Source organism: Ranitomeya variabilis, chromosome 3, assembly GCF_051348905.1.
Source record: "Ranitomeya variabilis isolate aRanVar5 chromosome 3, aRanVar5.hap1, whole genome shotgun sequence".
In the NCBI taxonomy this organism is placed as follows: domain Eukaryota; kingdom Metazoa; phylum Chordata; class Amphibia; order Anura; family Dendrobatidae; genus Ranitomeya; species Ranitomeya variabilis.
In genome coordinates this window covers 479,284,445-479,305,597 of record NC_135234.1, presented here as the reverse complement: position 1 = coordinate 479,305,597, position 21,153 = coordinate 479,284,445, and the positions used below count along the sequence as shown (strand labels likewise).

The window sequence follows — 21,153 nt, the reverse complement described above, 5'->3', positions numbered from 1 at the left end:
TCCACTTCCGACTGACGTGGAACAAACTCCTCACCAGATGAAGACTCCGAAGAAGACATTGTGAGGCATGTAGAAAGAAAGAAATGGAAGAAATTAGGACATGTAGAGCCAAAAAATAGAAAATAAAGGCATTGATAGGATATACTCACATTGATCTGGGTCTTGTCCTCCAAAATGCGGTCTTCCAGTGTCTTGTCTTCTTGAGAGTCTGATGAGAAGTGTCTGGAAACTTTCCCCAACCTCCCTTTTATCACCTTGTTGGCAGGGGTTGTCTTATCAGTGTTGGTTATCTTATCACATGGTTATATTAATTGAAATGCATGTGTTCAAAAACGCATGCAAACGCATGTACGCAAAAACGCATGCGTTTCCATAGACATCAATGTATTTTTGATGCAAATCAAACGCAAATGAACGCATGCGTTTTTTTGCGGCAAAAAAACGCCTCTAGAAATTACTACATGTTGCATTTCTGCGACAGAACGCATGCAGCAAAAAAACGCATGCGTCGTTAAACGCGGCCAAACGTGTACAAAAAAACGCATGCGTTTTTAATGTTAAACATAGGGAAAAAAACGCTTGCGTTTTTTTCTGTACAAACGCTGCAGATCAAAACGCAAGTGTGAAACCAGCCTAACTAACTTAAAATACAAATATATGTTGCATAACATTGGTGAATGAAGTTGTGGTGCTATTAGAGTCATATTTAATATTTTGTGTGACTTCCATGAGCTTTAAGGACTGCATCCATGCTGTTCAACAATGATTCATACAATTTATTAATGAAGTAATCAGGAATAGCAAAGAATGCAGTCTTACATACCTCCCAGAGTTCATGTAGATTCTTTGGTTTTGTCTTCCAAGCTTCCTCTTTCATCCTACTCCAAACATGCTCAATGATGTTCATGTCTGGTGACTGGGCTGGCCAGTCCTTGAGCACCTTGATCTTTTTTGCCTGGAGAAACTTTGTTGTAGAGATGGATGTATGAGATGGAGCACCATCTTGCTGAAGAATTTGACCCCTTTTATGATTTAGAATCTAAGAGGTAGCTAATACTTCTTGATATTTTAGTCTATTGATACTGCCTTCCACCTTGCAAATGTTTTGCACACCCCCATACTGAAAGTAACCCCAGACCATGATCTTTCCATCACCAAATTTAACTGTTTTCTGGGTGTATTTTGGATCCATACGGGCTCCAGTAGGTCTCCTGCAGTATTTGCGGTGGCTGTGGTGTAAATCTACTGAAGATTCATCAGAGAAATCCACCTTCTCCCATTTTCCAGTGTCCATCTGTTTAGCAGGCTGTGGAACTTTGCAAATGCCACACTGTTTTTTATTTGCCTTTTGTTTAGTGCTGGCTTCTGGGCACTGATTCAACCATTGAGGTCATTTAGAGACAGAATCCTACAAATTGTTCTAGTTGACACAGGGGCTTGAGGTGACCAGGCCTGTTGGAGCTCTGCTGCAGTGAAAGAGGGGCTTGCTTTGGATTTTCTAACCAACAAACGTTCCTACTGAGCAGTTGTCTTGCAAGGTCTGCCGGACCTGGGTTTGTCAAGCACATCTCCAGTCTCTTGAAATCTTTTTTTAATTCTTTGTACTTGACGCTGAGACACATTAAAGGTGCCAGCCACCTCTGCAGTGGATCTGGTTTTCAGCCTCTTGATAATCCAGGCATTGGTCGCAGGGTGGATTTTTGGCATGTTGTCAGAGCTCAAGTTACAGTTCAAGTGAAGGTCTCACGTGCTAGGTTTCTTTTTATACACACACAATAATTAACCGATCATTTACTGAGCACAGGTGAGGATGTAAACTAGGATTGGGTGCATTATATGACCAGGTGACAAAACTTTTGTCTTGCCAAAATTTGACCATTCTGTGTCCATTAACTGATCAATATTTCTGCATTAATGCCAATTTATTTTCTTAACCTGAACCACATTTCGGAGGGTTTCAGCTTTCAAAAGAATAATTTATACAACCAATGGATGAATTTAACGTCAGGTTATAAGCTTTTATTTACATAACATGGATAAACAACAGAACTTCTGACAGGGAAATAAAAAAAAACATATTTTTTCACAAAAATGATCTTTTCGCCCCCAATTTTTTATTTTCCCAAGGGTAAGAGAAGAAATTGGACCTCAAAAATTGTTGTGCAATTTGTCCTGAGTACGCTGATACCCCATATGTGGGTGTAAACCATTGTTTGGGCGCAGGGCAGAGCTCGGAAGGGAAGGAGCGCCATTTGACTTTTCAATGCAAAATTGACTGGAATTGAGATGGGACGCCATGTTGCATTTAGAGAGCCCCTGATGTGCCTAAACATTGAAACCCCCCACAAGTGACACCATTTTGGAAAGTAGACCCCCTAAGGAACTTATCTAGATGTGTGGTGAGCACTTTGACCCAACAAGTGCTTCACAGAAGTTTATAATGCAGAGCCGTAAAAATAAAAAATCATATTTTTTCACAAAAATGATCTTTTCGCCCCCATTTTTTTATTTCCCCAAGGGTAAGAGAAGAAATTAGACCACAAAAGTTGTTGTGCAATTTGTCCTGAGTACGACGATACCCCATATGTGGGGGTAAACCACTGTTTGGGCGCATAGCAGAGCTCGGAAGGGAAGGAGCGCTATTTTACTTTTCAATGCAAAATTGACTGGAATTAAGATGGGATGCCATGTTGCGTTTGCAGAGCCCCTGATGTGCCTAAACATTGAAACCCCCCACAAGTGACACCATTTTGGAAAGTAGACCCCCTAAGGAACTTATCTAGATGTGTGGTGAGCACTTTGACCCAACAAGTGCTTCACAGAAGTTTATAATGCAGAGCCGTAAAAATAAAAATTCTTTTTTTTTTCACAAAAATGATTTTTTAGCCCCCAGTTTTGTATTTTCACAAGGGTATCAGGATAAACTGGACCTCAAAAGTTCTTGTCCAATTTGTCTTGAGTATGCTGATACCCCATATGTGGGGGGGAACCACTGTTTGGGCGCATGACAGAGCTCAGAAGGGAAGGAGCGCCATTTGGAATGCAGACTTAAATGGATTGGTCTGCAGGCGTCACGTTGCATTTGCAGAGCCCCTGATGTACCCAAACAGTACAAACCCCCCACAAGTGACCCCATATTGGAAACTAGACCCCCCAAGGAACTTATCTAGATGTGTTGTGAGAACTTTGAACCCCCAAGTGTTTCACTACAGTTTATAACGCAGAGCCGTGAAAATAAAAATTCTTTTTTTTTTCACAAAAATGATTTTTTAGCCCCCAGTTTTGTATTTTTACAAGGGTATCAGGATAAATTGGACCCCAAAAGTTGTCCAATTTGTCCTGAGTATGCTGATACCCCATATGTGGGGGGGAACCACTGTTTGGGTGCATGACAGAGCTCGGAAGGGAAGGAGCGCCATTTGGAATGCAGACTTAAATGGATTGGTCTGCAGGCGTCACGTTGCATTTGCAGAGCCCCTGATGTACCCAAACAGTACAAACCCCCCACAAGTGACCCCATATCGGAAACTAGACCCCCCAAGGAACTTATCTAGATGTGTTGTGAGAACTTTGAACCCCCAAGTGTTTCACTACAGTTTACAACGCAGAGCCGTGAAAATAAAAAATCTTTTTTTTCCCACAAAACTTATATTTGGCCCCCAGTTTTGTATTTTTCCAAGGGTAGCAGGAGAAATTGGACCCCAAAAGTTGTTGTACAATTTGTCCTGAGTACGCTGATACCCCATATGTGGGGGTAAACCACTGTTTGGGCGCATGGGAGAGCTCGGAAAGGAAGTAGCACCGTTTGACTTTTCAATGCAAAATTGACAGGAATTGAGATGGGACGCCATGTTGCGTTTGGAGAGCCACTGATGTGCCTAAACATTGAAACCCCCCACAAGTGACACCATTTTGGAAAGTAGACCCCCTAAGGAACTTATCTAGATGTGTTTTGAGCGCTTTGACCCACCAAGGGCTTCACAGAAGTTAATAATGCAGAGCCGTAAAAATAAAACAAAAATTTTTTCCCACAAAAATTATTTTTTAGCCCCCAGTTTTGTATTTTCCCGAGGGTAACAGGAGAAATTGGACCCCAAATGTTGTTGTCCAATTTGTCTTGAGTGCGCTGATACCCCATATGTGGGGGAAACCACCGTTTGGACGCATGGAAGGGCTCGGAAGGGAAGGAGCGCCATTTGGAATGCAGACTTAGATGGAATGGTCTGCAGGCGTCACATTGCGTTTGCAGAGCCCCTAATGTATCTAAACAGTAGAAACCCCCCACAAGTGACACCATGTTGGAAAGTAGACAGCCTAAGGAACTTATCTAGATGTGTGGTGAGCGCTTTGACCCACCCAGGGCTTCACAGAAGTTTATAATGCAGAGCCGTAAAAATAAAAATAAAAATTTTTCCCACATAAAATATTTTTAAGCCCCCGGTTTTGTATTTTCCCGAGGGTAACAGGAGAAATTGGACCCCAAAAGTTGTTGTCCAATTTGTCCTGAGTGCGCTGATACCCCATATGTGGGGGGAACCACCGTTTGGATGCATGGGAGGGCTCGGAAGGGAAGGAGCGCCATTTGGAATGCAGACTTAGATGGAATGGTCTGCAGGCGTCACATTGCGTTTGCAGAGCCCCTAATGTACCTAAACAGTAGAAGCCCCACACAAGTGACCCCATTTTGGAAACTAGACCCCCCAAGGAACTTATCTAGATGTGTTGTAAGAACTTTGAACCCCCAAGTGTTTCACTACAGTTTATAACGCAGAGCCGTGAAAATAAAAAATCTTTGTTTTTCCCACAAAAATTATTTTTTAGCCCCCAGTTTTGTATTTTCCCAGGGGTAACAGGAGAAATTGGACCCCAAAAGTTGTTGTCCTATTTGTCCTGAGTACGCTGATACCCCATATGTTGGGGTAAACCCCTGTTTGGGCACACGGGAGAGCTCGGAAGGGAAGGAGCACTGTTTTACTTTTTCAACGCAGAATTGGCTGGAATTGAGATCGGACGCCATGTCGCGTTTGGAGAGCCCCTGATGTGCCGAAACAGTGGAAACCCCCCAATTATAACTGAAACCCTAATCCAAACACACCCCTAACCCTAATCCCAACAGTAACCCTAACCACACCTCTAACCCTGACACACCCCTAACCCTAATCCCAACCCTATTCCCAACCGTAAATGTAATCCAAACCCTAACCCTAACTTTAGCCCCAACCCTAACTGTAGCCTTAACCCTAGCCCCAACCCTAGCCCTAATGGGAAAATGGAAATAAATACTTTTTTTTTATTTTTCCCTAACTAAGGGGGTGATGAAGGGGTGTTTGATTTACTTTTATAGCGGGTTTTTTAGCGGATTTTTATGATTGGCAGCCGTCACACACTGAAAGACGCTTTTTATTGCAAAAAATATTTTTTGCGTTACCACATTTTGAGAGCTATACATTTTCCATATTTTGGTCCACAGTCATGTGAGGTCTTGTTTTTTGCGGGACGCGTTGACGTTTTTATTGGTAACATTTTTGGGCACGTCACATTTTTTGATCGCTTTTTATTCCGATTTTTGTGAGGCAGAATGACCAAAATCCAGCTATTCATGAATTTCTTTTGGGGGAAGCGTTTATACCGTTCCGCGTTTGGTAAAATTGATAAAGCAGTTTTATTCTTCGGGTCAGTACGATTACAGCGATACCTCATTTATCTCATTTTTTTATGTTTTGGCGCTTTTATACGATAAAAACTATTTTATTGAAAAAATAATTATTTTTGCATCGCTTTATTCTCAGGACTATAACTTTTTTATTTTTTTGCTGATCATGCTGTATGGCAGCTCGTTATTTGCGGGACAAGATGACGCTTTCAGCGGTACCATGCTTATTTATATCTGTCTTTTTGATCGCGTGTTATTCCACTTTTTGTTCGGCGGTATGATAATAAAGCGTTGTTTTTTGCCTCGTTTTTTTTTTTTTTTTCTTACGGTGTTTACTGAAGGGGTTAACTAGTGGGCCAGTTTTATAGGTCGGGTCATTACGGACGCGGCGATACTAAATATGTGTACTTTTATTGTTTTTTTTTTTATATTTAGATAAAGAAATGTATTTATGGGAATAATATATATATATTTTTTTTCATTATTTTGGAATATTTTTTTTTATTTTTTTTTTACACATTTGGAAATTTTTTTTTTACTTTTTTACTTTGCCCCAGGGGGGGACAATACAGATGGGTGATCTGCCAGTTTGCATAGCACTCTGACAGATCACCGATCTGCGAGAAGTGCAAGCTGCTTCACAGTGCCTGCTCTGAGCAGGCTTCTGTGATGCCACCTCCCTCCCTGCAGGACCTGGATCCGCGGCCATCTTGGATCCGGGTCTGGAGCAGGCAGGGAGGGAGGTAAGACCCTCGCAGCAACGCGATCACATCGCGTTGCTCCGGGGGTCTCAGGGAAGCCCGCAGGGAGCCCCCTCCCTGCGCGATGCTTCCCTGCACCGCCGGCACATCGCGATCATGTTTGATCGCGGTGTGCCGGGGGTTAATGTGCCGGGGGCGGTCCGTGACCGCTCCTGGCACATAGTGCCGGATGTCAGCTGCGATATGCAGCTGACACCCGGCCGCGATCGGCCGCGCTCCCCCCGTGAGCGCAGCCGATCGCGTATGACGTACTATCCCGTCGGCGGTCATACGGGCCCACCCCACCTCGACGGGATAGTACGTCAAATGTCGGGAAGGGGTTAAACAAAACAATTCATATGCAGTTGAAGTTCATACTTTCAGCTTTCATTTGAGGGTATCCACAATAAAATTGGATGAAGGGTTTAGGAGTTTCAGCTCCTTAACATGTGCGACCCTGTTTTTAAAGGGACCAAAAGTAATTGGACAGTTGACTCCAAGGCTATTTCATGAACAGGTGTGGGCAATCCCTTCGTTATGTCATTCTCAATTAAGCAGATAAAAGGCCTGGAGTTGATTTGAGATGTGGTGCTTGCATTTGGAAGGTTTTGCTGTGAAGTAAACATGCGGTCAAAGGAGCTCTCCATGCAAGTGAAACAAGCCATCCATAAGCTGCAAAAACAGAAAAAAACAAGCCGAGAAATTGCTACAATATTAGGAGTGGCAAAATCTACAGTTTGGTACATCCTGAGAAAGAAAGAAAGCACTGGTGAACTCATCAATGCAAAAAGACCTGGGCGTCCACGGAAGACAACAGTGGTGGAGGATAGAAGAATAATCTCCATGGTGAAGAGAAACCCCTTCGCAACAGCCAACCAAGTGAACAACACTCTCCAGGAGGTAGGCGTATCAATATCCAAATCTACCATAAAGAGAAGACTGCATGAAAGTAAATACAGAGGGTTCACTGCACGGTGCAAGCCACTCATAAGAATCAAGAATAAAAAGGCTAGACTGGACTTTGCTATAAAACATCTAAAAAAGCCAGCACAGTTCTGGAAGAACATTCTTTGGACAGATGAAACCATGATCAACCTCTACCAGAATGATGGAAAGAGAAATGTATGGCGAAGGCGTGGTACAGCTCATGATCCAAAGCATACCACATCATCTGTAAAACACGGCGGAGGCAGTGTGATGGCTTGGGCATGCATGGCTGCCAGTGGCACTGGGTCACTAGTGTTTATTGATGATGTGACACAGGACAGAAGCAGCCGAATGAATTCTGAGGTATTCAGAGCCACACTGTGTGCTCAGATCCAGCCAAATGCAGCCAAACTGATTGGTCGTCATTTCATCCTACAGATAGACAATGACCCAAAACATGAAGCCAAAGCAACCCAGGAGTTAATTAAATCAAAGAAGTGGAATATTCTTGAATGGCCAAGTCAGTCACCTGATCTCAACCAAATTGAGCATGCATTTCACTTGTTAAAGACTAAACTTCAGACAGAAAGGCCCACAAACAAACAGCAACTGAAAACCACCGCAGTGAAGGCCTGACAGAGCATCAAAAAGGAGGAAACACAGCGTCTGGTGATGTCCATGAGTTCAATACTTCAGGCAGTTATTGCCAACCAAGGGTTTTCAACCAAGTACTAAAAATGAACATTTTATTTAAAATTATTGAATCTGTCCAATTACTTTTGGTCCCTTTAAAAACAGGGTGGCACATGTTAAGGAGCGGAAGCTCCTAAACCCTTCATCCAATTTTAATGTGGATACCCTCAAATGAAAGCTGAAAGTCTGAACTTCAACTGCATCTGAATTGTTTTGTTTAAAATTCATTGTGGTATTGTCTATAACCAAAACTAGAAAAATGTTGTCTCTGTCCAAATATATATGGACCTAACTGTATATCTGGTTGCGCATGAAAGTTTCATCAATTGTGGCACTAATTCTTCAATCATACCTGGCTCATAAATATTCATTTGGCATTGTCCATAGGTCTCTTTGTCTGTGTGTTCTTCTTCTGTGTGGCTCTCATAGTTTGTTTGGTATTTTTACATCATTTTAATCATATTTCAATAAATGTATAATATTTTAACATTTTGCTATATCGTCTTTTCTACTCTTTATTTAAGTAGTAGTGTGTATTCATAATTTCTACAATGTTACATAACTATTGGCATGTCATAGAGAAATGTCAGACGTTCTGATCTGTTGGAGTGCATAGACTTCCACTAATCAGCAGGACAAAGCAGTAGAAACATACTGCTATCTTGAAGACTGAAGACAGACTCATAGTTCTTATATTTTCTTTTTTTCTTTTCCAATGATCAGTGGGAGTTTCATCAACCAAATCTCATTCAATCCAAACTATTGTCAAGTCTGTAGGACATCTGAATAGATTTATGATGCAATATCTAATACTACACAGTTTTTTTAACAGTCACCACAGTCAAAAACAATACAAAATGCTTTTGGATACCATTTTGGACATTCAGAGTGGGAAATATTGGTAAAACCTGATTGTGCAAATGAATACCACAGTTGATAGGAATGGGTTTTTTTGCATAATTTTTTATACTATTTCATTATTTCAAAATAATTTTCCCTTTTGTAAAGTAAAATACATGGTCTATAAGCCCACTAGTTTTTATTTGCAAATACAAATGCATGTAATACAAAAGAGCTAAAGTTATCGCTTCTACAGTACTAACAGTCTTCTCTTGTGTCCTACAGCTTTTAGTGCCTCCTAATTCCACTACAGAAGTCCCCATTCAGTTCTGTCCATCAGCTCTTGGGAAAGGGAGACATTCAGCATCTATAACTTTTAGAAATCCACAGGTAGGTTCTTGAAGACAGGCATGATTTACAGTATGTCTTGTTCATGTATGCATTTCATTATACTGTACACAGTAGGGTGAGATTATCATTGTTCACATCCAGTAATAGCGGTGATGTAAAGATGAATTGTTATATGATAATATCATTGATAATCAACAGACATAAACAATCAGGTCACCATAAATCACATTATACCAAGCCTTTAATCCATTACATTTAATACTGTAGTAGAACCATGAATTACCCAGATAAGAACTTGTCAGCTTGTTTTTCTTCAATATTTAGGTCCTAATTATACCATATTTTGTTAGATATGTCATCCTTCATGCATTTATGTTCTGTGAGTAAATACAATGGTTATACTTGTTTAAAGTATGATATCATAACTATCTATATATATAATTGTCTAAGGGTTTTTCTGTCTGTCTGTCTGTCCTGGAAATCCCGCGTCTCTGATTGGTCGAGGCCGCCAGGCCTCGACCAATCAGCGACGGGCACAGCATGGCGACGATGATGTCATAATGGAAATCCCGCGTCTCGTCCATGGCGACGGGCACAGTCTGCCGCGAATTCGCCTCGACCAATCAGAGACGGGCACAGTATCTACGTAGATGTCATAATGGTTGCCATGGCGACAATGATGTCATAAAGGTTGCCTCGATCAATCAGCGACGGGCACAGTCTGCCGCAAATTCTGGAATCATCATTGTCCATATACTACGGGGACATGCATATTCTAGAATACCCAATGCGTTAGAATCGGGCCACAGTCTAGTCTACTATATAATTGTCTAAGGTCCACTTCCGTCTTTCTGTCTGTCCTTCTGTCTTGCTTTCTGTCATGGAAATCCCAAGTCGCTGATTGGTCGCAGCAAAAAGGCCACGACCAATCAGCGATGGGCACAGTCCGGCGGCAAAATGGCCGCTCCTTACTCCCCGCAGTCAGTGCCCACAGTCCATACTCCCCCCAGTCAGCGCTCACACAGGGTTAATGGCAGCGTTAACGAACCAGGTTATGCTGTGGTGTAACGCACTCCGTTAATGCTGCTATTAACCCTGTGTGACCAACTTTTTACTATCGATGCTGCCTATGCGGCATCAATAGTAAAAAGATCTAATGTTAAAAATAATTTAAAAAATAAAAAATCACTATATACTCTCCTTCCGTGGGCCCCCGGATCCAGCCGAGGCCTTTCCCGCTCCTCGCGACGTTCCGGTGACTGGTCCATGCATTGCGGTCTCACGAGATGATGACGTAGCGGTCTCGCGAGACCGCTACGTCATCATCTCGCGAGACCGCAATGCACTCTTGGGACCGGAGCGTTGCAAGGAGCATCGGTAACCGCCTCGCCTGGATCCGGGGGCTCTGGAAGGTGAGTATATAACTATTTTTTATTTTAATTCTTTTTTTTAACAGGGATATGGTGCCCACATTGCTATATACTACGTGGGCTCTGTTAGATACTGCGTGGGCTGTGTTACATACTGCGTGGGCTGTGTTATATACTACATCTCTGTGCTATATACTATATGGGCTGTGCTATATACTACGTGGCTGTGGTATATATTACGTGGCTGGGCAATATACTACATCGCTGTGCTCTATGCTACGTGGCCTGGGTTATATACTGCATGGGCAGTGTTATATACTACATCTCTGTGCTATATACTACGTGGCTGTGCTATATACATGGCTGTGCAATATACTACGTGGCTGTGCAATATACTACGTGGCTGTGCAATATACTACGTGGCTGGGCAATGTACTATGTGGCTGGGCAATATACTACGTGGCTGTGCTACATACTACGTGGCTGTAAACTACATACATATTCTAGAATACCCGATGCATTAGAATCGGGCCACCATCTAGTTTTATGTATAAATATCAACGGTTCTTGGTTGTCTGAAAAAATACTATTATAAATAGTATTATCTTGCATCCATAAATTTCCAATTTAATGTAATGTAGGGACAGTTTTTCCTACTTAACAATTACTTCACCTGATTTCTTAAGTCTCAGATCTATTTATATGCATAACAGGATTTGTCAGGTCCTCTAATTGTTCCAAACTGGACCATAACATTAACCTGATAATAACTAAGCATTGTAAATTTACTCCCTTTAGTTCTGGGCTTTAACCCTTCTGCTATTGTAAATTTAAATCTCCTGCTCCTGCAGTCTAGCAGAAGCAGAAGCTGTCTCCAGCTGTCAGATTCAGGCAGGCACCCTGGGAATAAGACAGGAACCGTTTATTATCACTTCTGTCTTCTTTTCCACTGGCTAAATAGTGCTGTGCTGTGATTGCCAATTATCTAGCTAGCATGACAGAGTTGTTGGTTGCTAGTAAACTCTGATCAGCTCTGCCAGTGTCTTCTGTCTCGTGGGTGGGAATATCCTCTCCTGCAGAGCTGACACCGGCATATGTATTAGCCGGACCAGCAGCGAGGTCACGATCATGTGATCATCACATGGTCCTGGTTAAATACCTGGACATGAGAGACAGTCTGTGTGGTGTATTGGGAGAGGAAGCAATCCCATGTGGCTCCTGGAGGAGCAGAGAATATTGCCAGGTGTCTGCAGGTGAAACCTGCAGAGAAAGGACTCTGATGAACTTTGTTTTGCTTTCCGTTAAGCCAGGAAGGCTCTCCTTTTTTTTACCTGAACTTTGCATTGGTCTATGCTGACTTTAATAAACCAGCAGGTGTTTCACGATCAAAGTGCCGACTCCTCACAATATATATATATATATATATATATATATATATATATATATATACTATATTTTTCTGATTATAAAGTGAAGAACAAAAGGGTAACAATGTTTTGAACATTTAATTCTCAGGCACCATATCTCACCATCCATTACTGCGTTGATTGTGAGTCTACTATCATTTTCCAGACAATCATCTTGGTTATCTCATACATAAATTTGACTTGCAACTATTTAGCATTGTTAATGTTTTGCTCGTGGTGGTGGAAAAATTTTTTTCTTCCTTAATAGTACAAAATACAACCTGTTCTCACACTCTCTAATAGCTCAGTGTATTATTAGGTTGATTACAAAGTGAAAGGTCATTGGTTCGAATCGAGGGGAAGTCATGAAAACAATTTCCCAGGAGAAGAGAAACAGCATCATCCAGCTCATCGATCGCGGTCTCTTAGCAAAGAAAATTGTCAAACTGCATTATGTGAGTGCCATGACAGTTGGAAGAATACGAAATGAAGTCCATCCATTCAGAAGCCAAAAGGTAGATGTCTAGGCAAAATATCGGTGTTAACAAGTTGGCTCATCCCAAGGTCTAACAGCTCTGGCACAACAAACACGGCAGTGGAGGTGGCTATTATGCTTCATAATAGTGAGGTCACAGATTTCCATGCAAGCACCGTGCGACGCACATTGCAAAAGTCTGGAATGGTGGCCTAAAAAAAGGTGAAGAAGCCTCAACTTCAATATTGTCATAAAAAGCGTTGGTTTGGGTTTGCAAACAGTATGAAAAGTGGATATTTAAAGATTTGAAACAGGTTATTTGGAGTGATGACGAGATGAAAGTCAAGAGACTAGGCTCTGGTAAGTGCAAATTAAACAATGGAAAAAAGGGGCTAATGGATTGATACATTTAAGGAAATGTCAAGTTCAATGGAGGAAATCTGATGAGATGGGATTGTTTCACAGCCAAAGGCATTGGATGTCTGACCAGGATTGATCGTGTTCCCAATGCTGAGCTATATGTGAGTATTTTACCAGATCAGTTACTTCGTACACTGAAGTAGTATGGGTATGAAAAGGAGGCATAGTGTTCCAACAGGACAACAACACAAAGCATAAGTCAAGATTGGCAAAGAAATGGTTCAATGACAATGAAGTAGAGGTGCTGGAAAGGCCCCACAGTCCACAGACCTCAACCCAATAAAATACTTGTGGGTAGAATTGAAGACAAAACTGTATATATACCCAAGTAAGTCAACCAGTACGTACCAACTTTGGGAATATGCTCAAGAGACCTGAGATCAAATTTCATTTGAGACATGTTTGAATCTGATTGAGAGCATGCCCAGAAGGATTCAGGCAGTGTTTAAATCCAAAGGTGGATTTACAAAATACTAACAAAATAATAAAAAATAAAATTTAGATTCTTAGGAGCAAAGCAGTAAAAATGCAGTGACATGACAAGAATCTGTATAACTAATCGTATGCTAAATAGTTGCAAGTCAAATTTATATATGAGATATCCAAGATAATTGTCTACAAAATGCTGGCAGTCTGAAATGCAAAGCAGAAGTGGAAAATGAGATATGGAGCATGAAAAGTCAAAAGTCCAAAACATAGTTATCCTTTTGTGCTTCACTGTAAGATGCACTTTTTTACCTCAAATTTTGAGGGAAATTGGGGTGTGTCTTGTAATCTGAATGTAGCTTACCAGGGGTGGGGGAGCTGAGTCCCAAAAGGCAGAGTTGCTGCTGCTGGAAGTTGGCGGCGGTAGCAGCTGCAGGAGTGGGGTGATGTTACGAGACATACAGTAGTTCATAAGGGCAGACAGTGTAGCAGATATAGATCAGTGTGGCATCACATCCTGCATATCTGGGCACATGCAATGAAGCAGATGAAGTCGTGGCAAATAAACCGGACTTCATTGCACATACCAAGGCAAGTAAGATGTGCTCATGTGTGGGATTCCGGGAAGTCTTACCATGATGTGGATTGAATGGAGGAAGTCATTCACACCCAAGATGGTCATGATTAGATGATCTAAAGAAAAACTTGTGTTGGGAAAACAAAAAGTCATATAAACTACATTGATATCACAATGAGATTTTGGTTAAGGAAGCTGCTGTGATTTCACAATTGAGTCTGTCAGGTATACTCCCCAATAATTTAGGATACAGTGGGACCATCCTGAGTTTGGGGAGTTATTAAATAGTGATGAGCAAATGTACTTGGAAAAGGTATTATCCGATGATGCTTAGGTACTAACCAGGTGTGTTAGGTGGGGATTGCCTGTTTGCTAGGCAATCCCTGCATGTGTTGCGGCTGTTGAACAACTGCGAGACATGCAGGCTCGGGGTCTGGAACATATTATTCAAGCACGCCTGAGTCACTCGGATAGCACCCGAGCATGCTTGGATAACAACTTATCTGAGCATGTTCACTCATCACTATTGTTAAACTGTCCTTGTTGGTTAGGGGTATGTCCTGATTTCAACTGCATCTGTGTACTCAGAACAGAGATAGGGTTGAGTATAATGGTGGACCAAGGAATTGACAGATTATTTCTTCATCACTCTGTCTAGGTAGAGCCTGAAGTTCTTACAAGGACCTTCAGGTCACATGACCTGTGAATATCATATGACTTGAAGGTCTTGGCAAGCAACATATTGTGTGTGTATGCGTGTGTGTGGGGCATTGGCGGTATCATGCTGCAGTGTGGGTCTGTGAGAGTATCTTACATTATGGGGGCATCATACTGTTTGAGGAAATGTAGTATGGTGGAAATAGTCCCCCTAAACTCTTGGACCCCGCTGCACAAGTTGGACCAGTGGTATGTCCATGTACTGCTGGTGGTCATCATTCCGTGTGGGGAATCTACTGCCAGAAATCATCATACTGTACATGGAGTGAGCACTGCTGAGTGACATCATATTGTGTGTGGGGGAATGTACTGCTGGGTGGTATATTATGAAGGAGAGAATGTACTGCCGGGGTGCATCATACTGTGTGTGGAGAATGTACTCCCATGGGTTCATCTTACTGTATGCAAGAAGAATGTGGTGTTGGGGCATTATACTATGTGGGGGAATGTATGATTGGGGCTAGAGTTGAGCAAATTTGATCAGGTCCCCACTTTTTTGGCAAGCTATAGTCCTTACCGAATAAGCTGCAGAGGGAACCCGGATACATGGAGCCCGCCAGCTGATCAGCTGATCGGTATCGGAGTTGAATGTGTCACGGCTGTGTCACAGTCACAGCACATGCATGGAGAGCCCAACAAACAGGCTTTCCAATCAGCTGATCTGCCGGCACGCTCCATGTATCCGGGTTACCTTCTGCAGTTTATTCGGTAAGTGCTTTAGCTTGCCGAATAAGCGGGGAATCAAACAAATTTGCTCAACTCTAATTGGGACATGATAGTGTACATGAGTAACTGTGCGAACATCATGCAAAGGGGTATTTTTGGGGCACCATACTATGTGGAGAACTGTTTGGACCTCATATTGTGTGTGGTAGAATTTACTGTGGGGGCATCATACTGTGTGGAGAGACAATGTACTATCGATGGCACCATACTGTGTATGAGGATCTGTGGGGACATCATGTTGTTCATTGTGGACAATATGAGAGGCCATGAAACTGGCACTGTAATCTAGTTACTGTAATCTAGTAACAAAACCCCTCAGAACCAGCCCTAATGTCCCCCGAAAAGGCCTGACCTTCTATTAAACTGGGCCAGATCTTCCAAGTTGTGAGATCCCAGCATTTATAACAGGATGCACAATCCCTTGCAGCCAGTCTTGCAGTAAAAGAGCGAGATATAAGCTAGTTTGACATCACAAAGGGGATTTAGTTAGGTAAGATAACTTGACATTACGGATTTGGTTTGGTCAAGTAAGCTACCATTACATCACAAATGGGGTTCAATGTAGTGGATTTTCCCTTTTCATAGTTACACACATAAGTACTGTAGCTGATTTGCTATTAATGTATGTTTGCCAAATGCTTTATTATAGTCTTTGAGAGTTACTGAAACAGCAGAATTAAAGAAACGGAAAATTAATATACGATTGTACCATCTCTTTGCTACAAATGGCACATCAAAGTCCATATTGTTCAGAAAAATTGGTTTGGATTAGACTCCCAACAACAAAACATTTATGGCAGTTCCTTTTTATATGCCTGAAATGTGCACTTAACTGTGAAAACCTTCTGATTCTCGCATGCTTTCTATACAGTGACCAGCTCCTGGTGCAGTGCTGCACGGTCTACTGTCATGCCTCCATACACTGCTCCGTGTCTCATATACCATAGAGTATATAGAGGGAAGAAGGGAGGCTCTGTGTACTGCTATGTTTCTCCTACTCTCTATGGACAGCTTCTCATAAAATGAAAATGTTTTCCAGTATATGACTAAAATGAGCTGGCATCACGTGGGCAGATTTTTACAATGATAAACAACTCAATCTTCCGGTTGATTATCCAAGGTTGTCTCAGTTATCCTTGCCTGTATAACCTTTTCATTATCTGTCGCTAACCTTTCCTGTCTGGGTCCTGACACTTTTACATCTTTATGTTCTTTATCCATCATTCTTGTGCAAAGTAAAGTCCACGACATTGAAATTGACCTATTCTGTCTCAGTTATGGACATTGAGAACTCAAATGTTACGTCCATGCTTAAGAGCCAATGTAAGAATATCTGTAATAATGGCACATAAATGAATTCTCTCTTTATTTTCTTTACTCTCTGTAGCCTCTGAAACAACTTTTAACCTTAGAGGGAAATGGCATTGATTTTCCTTCCTTGATTTCACTGATTAAATGTATCTGAACTGACAGTTCTAGCAATTTAAGCCATCTCATAGTTGGGTAGCTGACTAATCTAAAATCAACTAATGATAGTGCTTCTAGGGTAAGCTTTAACTGTTTCTGATTGTGCCTGTTTGCTGAATTGAGAGAAACTGCTTCGAGTTATTATCTGCTTCATTTGTTTCTGGTTTAAACTGCATGAAATGTCCTTCACAATAAAGATCTAGGATTCTCACACCATTTTTTAACTCACGTTTAGCATTCCTAAGTATCATTGAATGTGACAGCACATACAAAACTATAGATGTTAAGCATATATTTTATTATACGAAATATCAGTATTGTTTTCTTAGCACCTCACTGCCAGCATAGATACTGTGGTATAGGTCAGAAAGACTTCGGATCTAATTCGGCATTTGCATGGATTTTAAGTCACTTTTGTCTTGTGGTATTCATTTGCATTCTTCAAAGATGCACGCGTGGTTCTTGAATTTTGCACAAAATAAAAAATGCTATATATTTCTGCCTTTTACCCGTTTTGCAACTTCGTAGAACAAACAAATTGTGCATTCTGCTAAAATGTTAAATTTAAACCAAATTTTCAGGCACATATACAATTCTTGAAACTGAAGTACATTTGCTCCAAGTTTTGCAAGTTTTTAACCCCTTCATGACTTTGGGATTTTCCATTTTTCCGTGTTCGTTTTTCGCTCCCCTCCTTCCCAGAGCCATAACTTTTTTATTTTTCCGTCAATTTGGCCATGTGAGGGCTTATTTTTTGCGGGACGAGATGTACTTTTGAACGACATCATTGGTTTTACCATGTCTTGTACTAGAAAACGGGATATAAATTCCAAGTGAGGCGAAATTGCAAAAAAAGTGCAGTCCCACACTTGTTTTTTGTTTGGCTTTTTTGCTAGGTTCACTAAATGCTAAAACTGACCTGTCATTATGATTCTCCAGGTCATTATGAGTTCATAGACACCTAACATGACTAGGTTATTTTTTATCTAAGAGGTGAAAAAAAATTCCAAACTTTGGTAAAAAAAAAACAAAAATTGTGCCATTTTCCGATACTCGTAGCGTCTCCATTTTTCATGATCTGGGGTCGGTTGAGGGCTTATTTTTTGTGTGCCGAGCTGACGTTTTTATTGATACCACGTTTGTGCAGATAAGTTCTTTTGATCGCCCGTTATTGCATTTTAATGCAATGTCGCAGAGACCAAAAAAACGTAATTCTGGTGTTTACATTTTTTTTCTCGCTATGCCGTTTAGTGATCAGGTTAATGCTTTTTTTTATTGATAGATATGGCGATTCTGAATGCGGCGATACCAAATATGTGTAGGTTTGTTTTTTTTCTATTGATTTATTTTGATTGGGCGAAAGGGGGGTGAGTTAAGCTTTTATATTTTTTTTATTTTTTTTCACATTTTTTTTACTTTTGCCATGCTTCCATAGCCTCAATGGGAGGCTAGAAGCAGGCACAACGTGATCGCCTCTGCTACATAGCAGCAATCTGATGTTCGCTGCTATGTAGCAGAAATGCAGGTGTGCTGTGAGCGCCAACCACAGGGACCTCTATGGTTACAATGTACAAGCATCGCCGACCTCCGATCATGTGACGGGGGTCGGCGATGCGCTCATTTCCGGCCGCCCGGCTGGAAACGCAGGTTAAATGCAGGTCAAAACAGCTGACATGTCCCGGCTTTGATGTGGGCTCACCGCCGGAACCCGCATCAAAGCGGGGCTTCTGACCTCGGACGTACTATCCTGTCCGAGGTCAGAAAGGGGTTAATGTTAGAATTGATGTTTTGGACAAAGTATCTGAAATGCCAAATCACATCACTAATGACAAACATAAAATAAAATGGGCAAACATTTAAAATAAGTAAAATAAAGTTTTAAAAAGGCATAAATTAAAAGAAAAATCACGCACAAATGAAATACTGTCAAAAAGTACCAAAAAACTAGATAAAAAAGGCTCAAATGCAATATTGAATTCGGCCCATAGTTTGCACTATCTCTGCCACTTTTAGGCTATATGCCGATGTTCCGGATGTAGCAGCGCTTTGGACACAGCATGTTTTCGATGCGTCCAAAACACTGAACCAAGCAGATTTACTGCATCTAATACATTCTATGGATTCTATTCCCTGCAGAAGAAATTGACATGTTTGGTCTTGAAAGACGCTCCGCATGTCAGTTTCCGTGGGTCTTCCGCAGGTACACAGAGTCCCAAAGTGGACATGGGAATTCTAGAAATTACATTCACTATGCTGTAATATCGGGCCGCTGCGGGTTTGATGCCGCATAAATATGCAGCATCAAACCCGCAGCAATTAGTGAATATGGGAATGTATCCTTACAGGTGACAATATACAGGGGTTGGACAAAATAATGGAAACACCTAACGTTTTGGCATCATAATCTTCGAACATGTGATAAACATGCAAACCGTGACATATGGTAATGTTTTGTAGTTGATTATTTGTGTTATGTGATATGTGTGTGTAAATTAACTGTTTGTTTTGCGTAATTGTAAGAACATTGATGAGAACCTGATACCAATGGCAGACCTCTCGGATTTTCAAAGAGGCCAAATTGTTGGTGCTTGTATGGCAGGCGCTAATGTAACAGAAAGTGCCCGAATGCTTGGCGTGTCAAGAGGTACTGTCTCCAAAGTAATGACTGCATTTGAAAGAGAAGGAAAAATGTCCACAGCAAAGCACAGGTCCGGCCGAAAGTCAGAGTTGACTGAGGGAGACCGTCGCACTCTAAAGCGAATTGTGAGAGAGGATCGCAAGACCACGGCTCCGAAAATCACTGCTGAGCTCAATGAACACCTACAGAACCCAGTTTCCATGAAAACTGTTCGTCGGGAGCTGCACAAATCTGGATTCCATGGAAGAGCTGCAATTAGAAAACCGCTGCTCTCAATGACAAATGTTTCCAAGCATTTAGAGTGATGTAGAAACCTCCAGAATTGGTCCCTCGAGCAGTGGAAACATGTGATATTCTCAGACGAATCATCGTTTACCCTATTTCCGACCTCCGGCCGAGTGTACATTTGGAGACAGCCGAAAGAAGCATTCCATCCAGACTTCCTTCTCCCAACCGTAAAACATGGTGGAGGTTCTATGATGATCTGGGGTGCTATTTTGTGGAGATCCGCCGGGCCAATGATATCCCTTCATGGAAGAATTAACAGCCAAGATTATTTAGGCATTTTGGGCGACCAAGTGCATCCAATGGTTCAAGCATTGTTCCCAGAGGGGAACGCCATCTTTCAGGATGATATTGCACCAATTCATACAGCTAGAATCATTAAAGCATGGCACGAGGAACATTCTAATGAAGTTGAGCATCTCATCTGGCCCCCACAATCCCCAGACCTCAACATTATTGAGCATTTATGGTCGATTTTAGAGATTAAACTTAGACATCGATTTCCGCTGCCATCGTCGCTCAAAGAACTGGAGGGTGTTTTAACTGCAGAATGGGCTAAAATTCCTTTGGAAACAATTCACACCTTGTATGAATCCATACCTCGGAGAACTGATGCTGTAATCGCTGCAAAAGATGGACCTACACCATATTAAACTAACTTTTGTTGATGTTTCCAGGTGTTTCCATTATTTTGTCCAACCTCTGTATATATACAGTACAGACCAAAAGTTTGGACACACCTTCTGATTTAAAGATTTTTCTGTATTTTCATGACTATGAAAATTGTAAATTCACACAGAAGGCATCAAAGCTATGAATTAACACATGTGGAATTATATACTTAACAAAAAAGTGTGAAACAACTGAAATTATGTCTTATATTCTAGGTTCTTCAAAGTAGCCACCTTTTGCTTTGATGACTGCTTTGCACACTCTTGGCATTCTCTTGATGACCTTCAAGAGGTAGTCACCGGGAATGGTCTTCCAACAATCTTGAAGGATTTCCCAGAGATGCTTAGCATTTGTTGGCCCTTTTGCCTTCACTCTGCGGTCCAGCTCACCCCAAACCATCTTGATTGGGTTCAGGTCTGGTGACTGTGGAGGCCAGGTCATCTGGCGTAGCACCCCATCACTCTCCTTCTTGGTCAAATAGCCCTTACACAGCCTGGAGGTGTGTTTGGGGTCATTGTCCTGTTGAAAAATAAATGATGGTCCTACTAAACGCAAACCGGATGGAATAGCATGCCGCTGCAAGATGCTGTGGTAGCCATGCTGGTTCAGTATGCCTTCAATTTTGAATAAATCCCCAACAGTGTCGCCAGAAAAGCACCCCCACACCATCACACCTGCTCCTCCATGCTTCACGGTGGGAACCAGGCATGTAGAGTCCATCTGTTCACCTTTGCTGCGTCGCACAAAGACACGGTGGTTGGAACCAAAGA

The 21,153-nt window shown here is 41.7% G+C and overlaps 1 protein-coding gene across 2 annotated transcripts in view; it reads left to right on the top strand.

Annotated features, from left to right (window-relative positions):
* CFAP47 (cilia and flagella associated protein 47) overlaps positions 1-21,153 on the top strand; it is an 816,247-nt gene that overhangs the window by 623,634 nt on the left and 171,460 nt on the right. For both annotated transcript variants that reach the window (XM_077296700.1, XM_077296701.1), the window contains exon 56: positions 9,139-9,243. In XM_077296700.1, the coding sequence (XP_077152815.1) occupies positions 9,139-9,243 (105 nt within the window). The remainder of the gene's footprint in view (positions 1-9,138; positions 9,244-21,153) is intronic.